General features: G+C 37.7%; 3 protein-coding genes across 6 annotated transcripts; 1 reads left to right on the top strand and 2 right to left on the bottom strand.

Annotated features, from left to right (window-relative positions):
- Window positions 1-32: 32 nt before the first annotated feature.
- LOC117919796 lies at window positions 33-5125 on the bottom strand. Of its 3 annotated transcripts, none has more exons than XM_034837050.1 (5): window positions 4701-5125; window positions 3890-4068; window positions 2957-3320; window positions 2573-2654; window positions 33-395 (listed from the first exon to the last, which is right to left on the bottom strand). In XM_034837050.1, the coding sequence occupies exons 1-4, from the start codon at window positions 5094-5096 to the stop codon at window positions 2574-2576; spliced, it is 1020 nt and encodes a 339-aa protein (XP_034692941.1). In that variant the 5' UTR covers window positions 5097-5125; the 3' UTR covers window positions 33-395; window position 2573. The 3 variants fall into 3 exon arrangements, with proteins under 3 accessions (XP_034692941.1, XP_034692940.1, XP_034692939.1); XM_034837049.1 differs by lacking the exon at window positions 33-395 and adding an exon at window positions 2024-2159; XM_034837048.1 differs by lacking the exon at window positions 33-395 and having other exon boundaries at window positions 2507-2654.
- Window positions 5126-6162: 1037 nt separating this feature from the next.
- On the top strand, window positions 6163-9133 carry LOC117920932. Of its 2 annotated transcripts, none has more exons than XM_034838635.1 (7): window positions 6163-6394; window positions 6487-6745; window positions 7314-7481; window positions 7639-8323; window positions 8423-8526; window positions 8617-8676; window positions 8770-9133. In XM_034838635.1, the coding sequence occupies exons 1-7, from the start codon at window positions 6221-6223 to the stop codon at window positions 8823-8825; spliced, it is 1506 nt and encodes a 501-aa protein (XP_034694526.1). In that variant the 5' UTR covers window positions 6163-6220; the 3' UTR covers window positions 8826-9133. The 2 variants fall into 2 exon arrangements, with proteins under 2 accessions (XP_034694526.1, XP_034694525.1); XM_034838634.1 differs by having other exon boundaries at window positions 6165-6394; window positions 7314-7514.
- Window positions 9134-9189: 56 nt separating this feature from the next.
- On the bottom strand, window positions 9190-13370 carry LOC117920933 (fructose-1,6-bisphosphatase, chloroplastic-like). Its single transcript, XM_034838637.1, has 4 exons — window positions 12872-13370; window positions 10115-10339; window positions 9521-10027; window positions 9190-9394 (listed from the first exon to the last, which is right to left on the bottom strand). The coding sequence occupies exons 1-4, from the start codon at window positions 13301-13303 to the stop codon at window positions 9323-9325; spliced, it is 1236 nt and encodes a 411-aa protein (XP_034694528.1). The 5' UTR covers window positions 13304-13370; the 3' UTR covers window positions 9190-9322.
- Between the last annotated feature and the right edge of the window lie 344 nt (window positions 13371-13714).

The following is a 13714-nucleotide window of genomic DNA, read 5'->3' as shown; positions in this document are numbered from 1 at the left end:
GGTGGTATCCTCTGATGGGAACAGTATACCTATAAGAAAATAACACAGACAATTTTGATAGGCACCCAACACCCAACACCCAACACCCACCTCCACCCACACTTGAAGAAGGGATGGGGTTTGTTGGGGATGTAAAACAGTCTTATGATTAGTTTTAACCTGGTATATGCATTATACAAGGTAAAGCTGAAACCAATGTCCTATCAACTAAAACAAGGCTCTACTTGTGGAGAATATGTTTGCAAATGCTGGCAAAGACTTTTCTTTCATTGTCAATATATGGCTTCACCAAATGGTGTTTCCTCATTCAGATCTTCTGTCACTTCGTCTCTTTGAAGAGCTTGGCTTTTACATATATACTGATTTTTTTGTCTGGCTTCACCAAATGGCATTTCCTTATGCAGATTTTGTGTCACATTAGCTCTCTTTCAAGTACTTGGCTTTAATGTTGAAAAACGTGAAAACAAAACTAATGTCATGATGATGATGATGCTAGTCAAAATAAATCATCTCAAGTTTACCAATTTTAATCTCCATTGGCTAATAATGCTATGATTATGTAGTAGATAATGAATGCAAAAGCAATCATACAATAGACACAAGGATTTTACCCAGAAAACCTCCTCCATTGGTGAAAAACCATGAGCTTTTCCAGCTAGCAATACTCCACTATTGAATAATAAAGCTACAAAGTTTAGTTTAAACAAACACGAGTCCCCTCGATTGATCCCTGATCTACTCATTCTGTGCCTTCTCTTTGAAAATGAGTGCCCAACCTCAAAGTCACATCAAGGCACTCAGCATCCCACTGGGATTTTCAGATCACAGCCTTAATGCACCACAATACTCAATTTTATTACATGACATGGTCACATTCAGTACTAGAAATCACCCCAAGATTTCTCAGCCAATGGTATTGCTCCGGAGTCACACTAAACCCATATCACATAATCACACCACAATTGATCTCCAGAGTCCCACTGGATCAGATTGCAATTCTTTGATTGTTAACTCTCTTCAATAAGGCATTCTGAAAGCACTCAGATCCGATTCTTGAATGACAAATGCAGGACCATAATAACGAATCAAAATTTAATAAATCACTATAGTCACACACTACTAGGATTGGCCTGCATAAACACTTGAGTTGTTCTCACAACTTCTCTCTCAAAGAGTTTTCACAATGAATTACAGGGAGTTCTAAGAGATACACCAAATCTAAACGACCTAGGGTCCATTTATAGACAAATGAACTCATAACTGACCTATAAATGCCTAGAAAAGAAAACCAGAAACTATTAACCTTGAATTCATAACATAATCTGCACTTCTAGTGCTACTTGCATTGTTAGTGCAATGCTCCTGTCTGGTAGCACATGTCAGAATAGAAAAACCAAGCTTCTAGTCTTTATTGCTCTGGGAGTGCAATCCGCCTTGAGCTGGTAGTGGTAGAGCATAAAGCAAATATCCAGACTGCATGCCTCTGTATTCTACTGTGTTTCTGGTCAATTGTTTCTAGCCCTAATTACACATCCTTACTCGCACTAGTAGTGAAATGTTACTAGCACCGGTAGCATATCCTTAATAGCACTAGTAGCAAAACTCCATGTCTAGTACCAAAATACCAACCAAACTGGAAGCATAGTGGCCAAAAATAGAACCTTCTCTTGATGCAACTGTGCTGCTATGTGAGTTGGGAGCAGAAAGTCTACTTGGCACGCAGTGCAGACACTGCCTGGAACCATTGCACTAGTCTAGACAACAATTTTTAGCACTTTTGAGCTCTATTCTGATACCAACTCAACTCAAATCAAATCCATGACAAAGGTCTCTATAGGTCTATTTAGAGTCGCTATCTGTCTTGTATGAGTTTGAAACTAACTCCTCTTCTTCAAAATAACCATCAACTGAGTTTGACCAAACTAGAACCTAAACAATGTTAATGTCATTGAGACTAATCATGAAAGTAGATTTCTAGTAGATTTTTGTCTCTGGATTTTAGTATATGTACTCAAGTAAGTACAAATCATAGTTTAAAACTTGCAACTGAAATTATCATGGAATTGCAAAGAAGTACAAGTATGCATACTATGTGGTTATATACGCATACAAAGATCTGCATTCCAACTTGCAAATCCTGGATAAGCCCTCTCAATCATCTGTTAGCAGTATCATATGCCAGACATAAGTAGGTATTAAGATTATACTTTGCCAAGTAGAACTAGACAGCTTATGCAGCATGGAGCATATACTATGTCAAAAATAGCAACCTGCATGGAAGATTTCAATCTAATTGGCAACTTCCCCTTGCAATCATATACTATTTTTTTTATTTTTAATTTGTCTAATGCTGCAAGGAATCATCAATGGCCAGAGAAATGGGACCTTAAGACTGAGCAAGTGACCTCATAATTTAGGGAGCATGAGGCTCTCACTCAATCACAGAGTACGTTCTAGATTCAAAGGCTATGCAGGAAAAAGGGTGAAAATACAATAAAGGAGAGTGGAATTAAAGCTATGAAATGGATAAACTTAACAATTAATAAGAATTATCAGTGAAAAAGTTGCTTACATCACTTTGTTTCTGCAACAATTTCATTGACATCAAGGTCCACTAAGGTCTCCTTTCCAAAGAGAGTGAATCCAACAGTTGCCTGAAAGAAAACAATATAACATTAAATTTAGTCTTGAATAGATGAACACATAAAGAGGCATATTGTTATTAGTCGTTCGTCAATTCCAGTCCAAATATTTATGGAATAGATTAGATTGTTGCTAGGATTTTGACACGTATAGACATAGAATTAAACTGAATTTATTGATCATTACATATAATTCAATTAAGATATTTATGAAAGTATGATTTCTTCTATTCTCTTTTGAGTTTTCACATGGACTTTGCAACATATTAATCGTATTAAACGTCAATAAGTCGATGTATCAATTAATAGCATACCTTTCCATTTTTGCGATCCAGCTTTTTAAGGCTGCCCGAGAACTCTGTAAAAGTCCCAGATACAACTCGGACAGTTGAACCTGGTTTAAGGAGCTTATCATGCTTTGCTGTTGATGCACCATCTGCAGTAGGTTTGGAAGCTTTTCTGGATCGCCTTTTTGGCTTGGAATCTACTACAGATATTGTAACATCTTTGGAATCTAAATGAGGGTATATAATCAGTTTCTCAGGGTTAATAGTTTCTTCTTTTTGCTGCTCTTCTTCAAAAGCTTTGTCTGCTTTTTCCTGTTCTTCTTTTGATTGTTTGAAGATTGCTTCAATATCATCAACAGATACTGGCCTGGGTTTGTTAATCTGCCTTTTTCTGCAAATGTTGAAGGATCAGCATCATTTCAAACTGCCTGAAATTTATGCAATGGAGAAAAAGCAGGCAGGCTGAAAGGACATTCAAATAAGACAACCCTGGTTTTTCATTACAGGAATACTTTCTTTCCTAAATTTTGTTTTACATTTTTTTGGCTGGAACATATGCAGTTTACTCCAATTCTCTTTCTTTGGGTAAAAATTTGCTATCAGAATCTCTTTCTTCAGGTACAAATTTATTTTCCTACTATGCTGCTGCACCATCTATGCATCTCCTCTACAGGGCCCATGAGTCATAAAATCAGTAGAGTTAAGTTAGAATTGGATAGCCCTTAAGTTTAGAAAATGGTAAAGTTACATCTTTCCCAGATATCTATGGAGGTCCTTCACTGTTTTTCATGCCCAGTAAAATAAGAGCATCCTAGCTGTAGGGGGACAAAGTATGATGCATCTACAAGACACTTCAACATCTATACTATCAAATCCTTATACTACTTTTACTGAATAGTGTTGAAACAAGTAATTATAGCAAATTCAACTAGTGCAATGAGAACAAGAATGAATGCTTACGTATTTCCAACTTTGGATCCAACAAAGCCTCCAATCCCATCACATTCTCTTATAAAGTCATGTATCTCCTTGTTCAGTACACACCTTAAAAATACACACCCAGGAAAGAGGGGTTTTGGTTTAACTGAAATCGATCCATTCTTTAATTTCCTTTTCACTTGGACAGATGGAACATAAACCTGAAACAAACAGTAAGGAGGTTGAGCCGCAATCCACCTGTGGCAATTTTATTTTTTTGGCATTCAAATCCATATGCCTCAAATAGTCATCATTAAGCCCCATTTCCAAAACAATTAACAAAATTAAATCATATTTTGCTCGCAAGATTCGAGAAACTCCAAAAATTTCAACGAAATAAAGGATCTAGCATAATGCTGACAACTTAATCTACATGGAATAGAAAACTGCCACTGAATCCAAGGACTATATAAGAAACTTGAGGTAGGGTTAAGGAACTTTAACTTAATTATGGCATTGTATCCAACATAAGCGCAGTGGGATTTTGCCCGAGAAGAATATCTATCAAAGGATTCACATCAAACCTAAAAGACTGATCATAATACCAATGATATATATTTTTTTGGATAGGTAAAGAGAAGTAGTATAAATAGAAAAGAGGGGAAGCCAAAAACAGCGCCCTCAAAGTATACAGGAATCATAATTCAAATGACATACAACACAACTAAAGGCAGACATGAAACAGTGAAACCCAAAAGCACGAGCATAGCATTTCTAACTGGAAATTCATCAATCATTGAACACGAAACCCAAAGTAGGAATGATTTTGAATCCTACCCGGTACCCAAACTACCTTGAAATCAATGTCGGGGAAGTTCCTGGCCAAGGATCGGGCGAGTCGTTCCGCTGACTCCTGACCCGAAACCCGTGAAACGCGAACGACCCACCATTGAGGACCCAAAAGAGCGAGGTTGTCGAGGTTAAGCTCTTCGGTCCAGGAAGCATACCTCTTCTTGGGCTTCTTGAGAAGCCTTTCCTCCACCTCTTCTCTCCAATTGGTGGTGGCTTTGCTCTCTCTCCTCTCGTTTCTGAGTTGTCTTCTTTCTCTGGCTGTAAGCGGTCGGGTATCGGCTGAATCAAGGCTTACAGAGATGACAGTGGTACGTTTAGCTGTGGATATTGGGAAATGAAGGGAGGGCAGAGATGGAGCGTTGTATGAAGGATTACATAGCAGAAGCCCTTGCTTCATCTTCTCCTGCTGCTGCTAAAACCTGGAGTGGTAACGTTACATAGCAGATTTGTATTTTTGTGCTCCTCTTTTTTTGGGATAATGGGCTTCTGATGCTGGGCTCTAGCTTCAGCCCATGAAGCTTAACCACACTTCCCGTTTTTTTTTTCTCTTCTATCTTTTGAAACATAACAATGCTAAAGAGTCATTTATTTATGGTGTTACTGTTACCATCCATTTATTGGCAATTATTTTTGTGTTAAAACATCATTATGTTTTGGATTTATTATTTATTTGGTCCATAGGAACTTTAATGTAATTCATAGAATTTAATAAAATATAATAGAATTCTGCAATAAATGACCCATGACATAAAATTTAAATCCTAAAAACTTTGTAAAATTTCACAAAGTTATGAACTGTTTGGAAATTATTTTTTATAACCGTTTTATATTTTCTAAAACTAAAAACACAGAAAATATGTTTGATAATTAAAAATTACTTTTTAAGAATAAAAAATATAATGTTTTGAAAAAAAATTATTTAATCGTTTTATCTTATTTTTCTTTATTTTCTAAAAGTTTTTTAAGAAATAATTGTATATAGAATGATTAAAAAAATAAGTTAAAAATATTTTTAATTTTTAAATATATTTTTTATTTTATAAAAATTAAATAATAATTTTCAAAAACCATTTTTTTAGAATTATTTTAAAAAATAGTTACTAAACATGCGGTTAAAAACTTCTAGACTACTATGAAAGTGTTTGGGTGACGTGTATGTCAAATGTCCACGTGTATCGAAGAGTTTAAAAAAGATTTATGAGCTGGTTTGTAGACTCCTATACAATCCAAAGAATATTGGGGTATTTATTTTTCATTGGGCCCATTTTTACCGCATGGAGGGAGTTGAATTTGACATCCGCCAAAAGCGAATTAAAAAAAAAAAGGTTTTGGGGGATTTAGAATTTTAGAGGGAAGAGGGTACATTAACCGCTAAAAAACCAGCGTCTCCCTCCCTATTATGAGTCTCTTCAAAAATTTCAAATACTCCCGCGTTCTTCTTCAACCCTCCTTTTGCTCCTTATATGTATATTTTGTGCTCGCAGATCTCTTCTCATATCTCATTTTTCCTGTGAAGAAGATATGGGGAAGCCGACTAAACCCAGAAAACCTGAGAACTTGGGCAAGGGGAAGGTCACTCCGGTCCAGGTCGCCTTCATTGTCGACCGATATCTCTCCGACAACAGCTACTTCCAGACTCGCTCCACTTTCAGGAACGAAGCTTCCAACCTCATTTCCAAATCTTCGGTTCAGGAGGTACGCTTTTCGATTTTTAGGCTATTTGCTTAAGATCGGCGTGTTTCATTGATTTTGCGCGGTTTGATAAAGGATTCGTGTGGTTTTTACAGGCGCCCAAGAGTTTGTTGAGTTTGGGGGCGATGCTGGACGAGTACATTTCTTTGAAGGAGCAGAAGGTGATGCTGGAACGAGAGAAGATCCGTTTGGATCAGGAGAAATTTCGTGTCCAGACGCTGTTGCAGGGTATGCAAGACGCTATGAACGCTTATAACGCTGGAGGAAGTACTCCCAACTCCATGATTCCGGCTTTGGGGACAAAATCAACAGCTGTTGTTCATCATTTAGATCCAAATGTTGGGCCTTTCTCAGGTACCATTCTGCTTGTGATTTTTTTTTTTTTTTTTCGCAATTTCGGTGACAGTAATGTCTGAGATAGGCAACTATTTGATAGAATTGGGTTTTGGATAATCTTGCAGAATAGATGAATAGGTGCTATTTGTTTATCCAATCTGGTTGATGACTTTTGCTTTCATTTAGCTGGATCTGGTACATACAGTTTATTAGAACTGTTGATCAAAATATAACCTCTGAATAATTAGGGTTACACATTCAAATCTAAGGCGCTCAAAACTGGATCTTCTTCAATAGAAATGTGTTGATTGTTGGAATTCAAGAAAACTGAAGTCCTGATAATGTCAAGCATAATGCAACCTATGCTAAAGTTGAGCCTAATCTTGTTTGATTTGAAGCTTCAGTTGTTTGACTTGGAATTCTTAGAGCCACTGAATGAATCCTTTAGGCAACGAGCAATTTCCCGTGATCATGGTCATTAACAATTTTTTATATGTGGAAATTCTTTGCACTAAAATCATGAGTCATGTTACAAAGATCTGCTTATTGTTTTGGTGGCTTCATCGTTTTGATGCCTTCTCCTTAGGTTATCATGCATACAACTCCCCCGTTGTGACGCCCTTACCAATGCCCTCGAACGCTATAGTGGAGCCTGCAAATTTCTCTACACCAGTCACAAATCACCTATCTGCCAAAAAGAGGAAGGACGTAAAGGCTGTTCCTGATGCACCTCCACCTACTAAGAGGTCTCGTGGTAAATTACCCACCAAGCCGTTGCCAACCAAAGGTTTTTTTTTTTTTTTTTTTCCTTTCCTGCAAATTCTCTTATGCTTCTGATATGTCCTTATAGAATTTTCACCTTCAATATTTGAATTGTTCTCTAAACATTTTTTTTTTGTTTAAAATTCCAGGTAACGATACATTGTCTCAATCAATTGATGCTGTTAATGGTCCAGAAAATATTAAGCAATTTTCAGCTGCTTGTTCTTCACCCCACAACCGTTTGCTGGGTGGGTCAGTGGTTCAAGGATCCAGTGTTGCTAAGAATTTGTTCAGTCAGCCCTCTCTATCTCCTGTAGCAAATTCATCTGGTCCTAAAACACCTCCGCAAGCAATTTCCTCCCAAAATGATAAAGCCATCTCTCCACTGGAGATTTCTTCGACTGCAAACTCCAGCAAGAATAATACCCCCCAAGTAATCACACCGGCTAACTGCACTATAATTTCTTCAGAGACAGTTATTGTGAGCCCTTTCAAACAGAAAGCTTACTACGTGGAGAGAAACCAGTGCATTTCTTCTTGCTCACCAATCAAGACAAACTTGAAGAAGATGAGCAAGAGGGATCATGTAAAGGGAAGGCTAGATTTTGATGATTCTGATCTGCCAACAACCTCAGGGAAACCAATTGCTGATGGGATTTCAACATCTGAATCCAAAAGTGAAGAAGAGATTTTTGACATGGATTTGCCTAATTTTGATGCTTTTGGCATGGATTTCTCCATCTCTGAGCTATTAGTTGATTTTGATCTTGACTGTGAAGGAATTAATTATTCTTGCCAGCCTGCCTTGGGTTCTTCTATAGACTCTGGTTCAGGGTATTGTTTCCATCTTATGCTTTTTGTCTGTGATCAGATGTATCTCCATCATTCCCTTAACTAGCATGTAACTTTTTTTTGGCTCTGAATAATACGCAGGACACCTCAAGAATTACAGAATGGTGATTTGGGAGCTAGTCAAGGTTTCTCTGAGCTTTCATCAACTGTGACAAAAATTTATTCAGAGGACATGAATATCCAAGGTGAGGAAATTCATCTGTCATTTGATTTGATTCACTTGCCCATGTGCCAATAAATTTATTAACTCTAGTTTTTTCTGTTCCTGAAAACAGGCCCAGATTCTCTTACATCTCTAAAGACCATAACCAAATGCATAAGGATAGTAAGCCCTGGTAAACTTACCATTCATTCCTCCTTCTCTTGATCCTATACTTTCCTATTTGGAGGATCTAGATTTACTGACCATGGTTCCTTTAAAACTGCAGCAAAAGATCATCGAAGCTTTTCTGTAGGTCAGGAGAATTTGTCTGCAAGAAACTGACTGGCTTAACAACACGACTGTCTTTAGGCTAATCTGTTACCAGAGTGCTGCTTACCAGAAAAGATATTCAGTTATGTTGAATATCAACAGAATTGCCAATAAAATTCCATTTAGCAAGCAGTAGAATTTTCACTTAAATCCTTAGATTTACCTGCTTTTTTTTATTTTTTTTTTTATCTATGTAGTTTTTATATCTAATATGCTGGCAAACCCATATTTAAAGGTTTGCAAAAATGTAATTGTTACTCCAGGCATGCTGATCTAATGAGTTGATTCTGTTGAATACATAAATTCTTTATAAAAGCTGATATGATGTGCTAGTCCCCTTGAATGTTGCCTGCACATTTTTAATGGAGGTTATGAGTAAGCAAATTTGATTCTATGTTAGAATTCAATCTGGACTTTGTTCAGATTTCAAAAAATTTGTAAACATGCCAATGAAAATAAACAGGAATTACAAACAACGGAAAATTGGACCATCTGTCCTTTAGGACTTATCAGGCCAAGTACTTCTCCAATTTCTCCACTTCAACCGGGCTTCCAATAAAAATTGGTGTACGCTGGTGAACCTGCCGGAAAAAGAAAAGTTACTTGATATTAGCTGTTATTTAAGATAAATTCAGTTAAAGCATCCTGCATCTTTTGGCTTCAGCTTTGTTTCCTTTTAATTATTTTTCTTATTTTTTTATTTTTACCTCTGTGGGTTGGATGTCAAGTATTCTCTGGTTACCATCTGTTGCTTTCCCACCAGCTTGTTCTACTAAATAGCTCATTGGTGCACATTCATATAATAGTCTCAGATTCCCCTTCTTGCTGTTCATGTTCTTAGGGTTCCCATAGATGCCACCATATAATAGCATTCTATGGATTTCACCAACAAGGCAGCCTATGTAACGGCCAGAATAGGGCTTGCCATTAGGGCCCGGCTGCCTAAGGTGGTGAAGGTATCTCTTCAAATTATCATCCCATAGCTCGTGATTTCCTTCATTGAATGAGTAAATTTTACCTGATCTGGGTATCTTGATATCCGCATGCGTTAAAACGAATTCTCCAAATGTTGGATCCAAGGTGAATGCAAAAACTCCTTTCCCTATTGAGAGTGTGAAGACCACAGAGCTGGAATATAGGCAATAGCCAGCGGCCAACAAGTTGCTGCCTGGCTGGCAAACACTGACGACACACTTCTGTTTTGTTTGATCAAGCTACAAGTAGACAATTCTGAGCATGTAGGTATTGGAAAAATAATTAGATGCGTGCTTGGTTAATGCAAAATGAGAGAATTACATTACCATGGAGTCATCATCAATGTCAAAGAGGCACTGCTCATCAGGGCCATATATGCCAAAGATGGATCCAGTGGTCAAGGACGTGTCGATATTGGCAGATCCATCGATTGGATCAAACACAACAATGTAGTTTCCAGAGTAAGTTTCCTCAACTGCAACTGGTACGTCTTCTTCTTCTGATGCTATAATCCCTGTCCTTCCACTAGATCTAAGGCAGTTGCAGAACACCTGCACATTGTGATTAACATTTTCGATTGAGCTACAATTCTACAACTGATAATATGTTGATTCACTTTAGGCTGATGCTTTGAAGGAAGGGAGTTAATACTGTTAGAGAAGATTAGTTAGGATCAGTTAAGAATTAGTTTTGGATTAGTCTTGACAGTTCATGCTTAACAGATTGTAACAATACTTAAGCTGTAGAAATATATAGAGAAAACAGAGAGTCTACTTCTCAACAAAAGAGGAGACACTTTTTGGACAGTCTTCCAAAATAACCTTTTTCACTATCTTCTCTCCAGAATCTTCTTTCTTAAAATTTTTAATGAAACCTCCTTCCCTTATTCTAAAACTATTCAAGCTTCATCTTGTTTACCTTTTACTGTTTCCCCTTCTACTTATTTGTCTCCTTCAGCCTCTCCTCCAATATTGTCTCCAACAATGCTGCCAGCTCCTACTTCTCCCATTTCTTCAACTAGGCCAATAAGTGAAATGGATAATGTTGTTTCCACTCACCCACATGCACCTAATAGTGCTGATACTACTCCAGCACCTGCACAAGTTCCTAGTTTTGTTGTTTCTCCTCAGCAAGTTGTTTCTAATCCAGTCGCTAGTCCTGTACAGCATGTTGTCTCTTCCGTTGCAGATGCAAGTGTGACTAGGAGAATTGCCAAGGATGCTGATAATACTCATCCAATGATTACTAGAGCAAAGAGTGGAATTGTTAAACCCAAAATTTTTATTGCTGCAGTAAGAGAACCTTCAAGTGTTGTAGCTGCCCTTCAACAAGATGAGTTGAAAAAGGCTATGGTGGCTGAGTATGATGCATTACAAAGGAACAACACCTGGTCACTAGTTCCTTTACCCACTGGTAGATAGACTATAGGTTGCAAATGGGTTTACAAAACTAAAGAAAATCCATATGGCACTATTCAAAAGTATAAAACACGATTGGTCGCCAAAGGCTTTCACCAACAAGCTGGCTTTGGTTTCACTGAGACCTTTAGTCCAGTCGTTAAGCCTTCTACAATACGAGTTGTCTTCACCATTGCTCTCTCAAGGAATTGGGCAATCAAGCAACTGGATGTAAATAATGCGTTCCTCAATGGAGATTTGCAAGAAGGAAGTGTTCATGCAACAACCACAGGGGTTTATTGATGAGCAAAATCCTAATTTGGTTTGTAGACTTCATAAGGCCTTGTATGGCTTGAAACAAGCCCCACGAGCCTGGTTTGAGAAACTCCATCGAGCATTGTTGAGTTTTGGGTTTGTATCCGCCAAGTCTGACCAGTCACTATTCTTAAGGTTCACTCCTAGTCATATTACATATGTCTTGGTCTATGTTGATGACATTTTGGTCACTGATAGTGACACAACTGTAATTACTTCCCTAATAGCTCAATTGAACTCAGAATTTTCCTTGAAAGACCTTGGGGAAGATCATTATTTCCTAGGAATACAAGTTTCTCATACCAATAATGGACTACATTTATCCCAGACTAAATATATTCGAGACTTGCTCCAAAAGACAAAAATGGTGCATTGCAAACCTACAAGAACTCCCCTGCCCACTGGTCTAAAATTGAGAGCTGGAGATGGTGATCCTGTGGAGGATTTACATGGTTATTGGAGTACAGTAGGAGCTCTTCAGTATATGACCATCATGAGGTCAGAGCTCTCCTTCAGTGTGAACAAAGTATGTCAGTTTATGCAGAATCCTACAGAGGAGCATTGGAAGGCTGTGAAACGAATCTTGAGATATTTACAGGGCACTTTGTAGCATGGTTTGCATTTGAAGAAATCATCCAGCCTTGATTTAGTTGGATTTTGTGATGCTGATTGGGCATTTGATTTGGATGATAGACGCTCGACCTCAGGCCATTGTGTATTTTTGGGAATTTTTGGGACCAAATTTGATATCTTGGCAATCCAAGAAACAACATACTGTTTCAAGGTCTAGTACTGAAGTTGAATATCGAAGTCTTGCAGGTTTGGTAGCTGAAGTCACATGCTTAAGGTCATTGTTGAGTGAGTTGCAAATTCCCCTAGCTAAGCCTCCTCTGGTTTGGTGTGATAACCTTAGCACGGTTTTGCTGTCTGCAAATCCTGTTCTTCATGCAAGAACAAAGCACATAGAGCTTGATCTCTATTTTATCCGTGAAAAGGTCATTCGGAAGGAGGTAGAGGTTCGCCATGTCCCCTCAGCTGATCAACTTGCAGATGTATTCACAAAGACAGTTTCCTCGACTCAATTTATTGAATTCAGACACAAACTCAGGATAGAAAATCTTTCTACCCTGAGTTTGAGGGGGGATGTTAGAGAAGATTAGTTAGGATCAGTTAAGAATTAGTTTTGGATTGGTCTTGACAGCTCATGCTCAACAGATTGTAACAATACTTAAGCTGTAGAAATATATAGAGAAAACAGAGAGTCTACTTCTCAACAAAAGAGGAGACACTTTCTATGTAGTCTTCCAAAATAACCTTTTCCACTATCTTCTCTCCAGAATCTTCTTTCTTAAAATTCTATCAAATACCAACCTCATTGGAGATAACGTCGAGTTTCTTCTGATCCTCGCCTTGGACGTTGATGGTGCCCTGACCGCCAGTAAGATTGCTAATGCTGGACCTCTGAAGCAGCGAAGCTATCCGCTTACATGCCAATGAAATACTCGAGAGTACAATTGTGAGCTCTGCATCAATTATACCGTCCTGTTCTTGCTTCAACAGCCAAGTGGTTAAGTTTTCGATTTCGAATTCATTCTTCTTTCTCTTAACGTCGGGTATTGTCTCCGGCGAGGTTGCCACCGATCCCACCGCTGTGCATCGGATTCCAGGGGTAACAGTGTGGGATTGCCCCCAGGTGGTGTTGTTGAAGCGTGAAAGAAGATGGTGAGGAGAGAGACGAGAGACGGAAGATGGAGAGTTAGAGAAGAGGATGCGCGATGAGCCGGCTGGAATTGTCCCACCCATTCTCTTTCAGATACTCTCCTCTGTCGCTCTCTCACCGCTTGTAATTCCACCGACCCCTCTTATCTGTTTGTATGCAAAACTTGTGTGATCCTCCTTCGCCTCTCTAGGCTTTTATTTTCCTTACATAATTAATTTATGTCAATATATTAAATCAGCTTAAAATAATAAATAAGAGTAATTTAGATAGTGTTTTTTAAAAATACCTTTATAATTAATTTGAGAAGTGTTTTTTTTAAAATATTTAAAAATATTTTGAAGAGAAATATTGTCAAACATAATGTAAGATATTTCTTTGAAAGTATATATTTTGAAATTTTAATTCTTTTTAACATTTAAAATAAAATAAACAAAGACTCTAAAATAAAGAAACCAATAAAATTAAAATTCTAAATAAATTATTATTTTGATAAT

The sequence above is a fragment of the Vitis riparia genome, chromosome 8, assembly GCF_004353265.1.
Source record: "Vitis riparia cultivar Riparia Gloire de Montpellier isolate 1030 chromosome 8, EGFV_Vit.rip_1.0, whole genome shotgun sequence".
NCBI classification, from domain to species: domain Eukaryota; kingdom Viridiplantae; phylum Streptophyta; class Magnoliopsida; order Vitales; family Vitaceae; genus Vitis; species Vitis riparia.
This window is presented reverse-complemented; position numbering and strand designations above follow the sequence as displayed.

Excerpts from the sequence above, each read along its gene's own strand:
- LOC117920933 (XM_034838637.1), bottom strand. The coding sequence starts at position 13,303 with ATGGGTGGGACAATTCCAGCCGGCTCATCGCGCATCCTCTTCTCTAAC. Across the intron at positions 10,340-12,871 it reads TCGACGTTATCTCCAATGAG|GTGTTCTGCAACTGCCTTAG; the intron begins GTTGGTATTTGA and ends CACAATGTGCAG. Across the intron at positions 9,395-9,520 it reads TTGACATCCAACCCACAGAG|GTTCACCAGCGTACACCAAT; the intron begins GTAAAAATAAAA and ends TTTTTCCGGCAG.
- LOC117919796 (XM_034837050.1), bottom strand. The coding sequence starts at position 5,096 with ATGAAGCAAGGGCTTCTGCTATGTAATCCTTCATACAACGCTCCATCT. Across the intron at positions 4,069-4,700 it reads TCCCCGACATTGATTTCAAG|GTTTATGTTCCATCTGTCCA; the intron begins GTAGTTTGGGTA and ends TGTTTGTTTCAG. Across the intron at positions 3,321-3,889 it reads GGATCCAAAGTTGGAAATAC|AAAAAGGCAGATTAACAAAC; the intron begins GTAAGCATTCAT and ends CAACATTTGCAG.
- LOC117920932 (XM_034838634.1), top strand. The coding sequence starts at position 6,221 with ATGGGGAAGCCGACTAAACCCAGAAAACCTGAGAACTTGGGCAAGGGG. Across the intron at positions 7,515-7,638 it reads CAAGCCGTTGCCAACCAAAG|GTAACGATACATTGTCTCAA; the intron begins GTTTTTTTTTTT and ends TTAAAATTCCAG. Across the intron at positions 8,677-8,769 it reads CATAAGGATAGTAAGCCCTG|CAAAAGATCATCGAAGCTTT; the intron begins GTAAACTTACCA and ends TTAAAACTGCAG.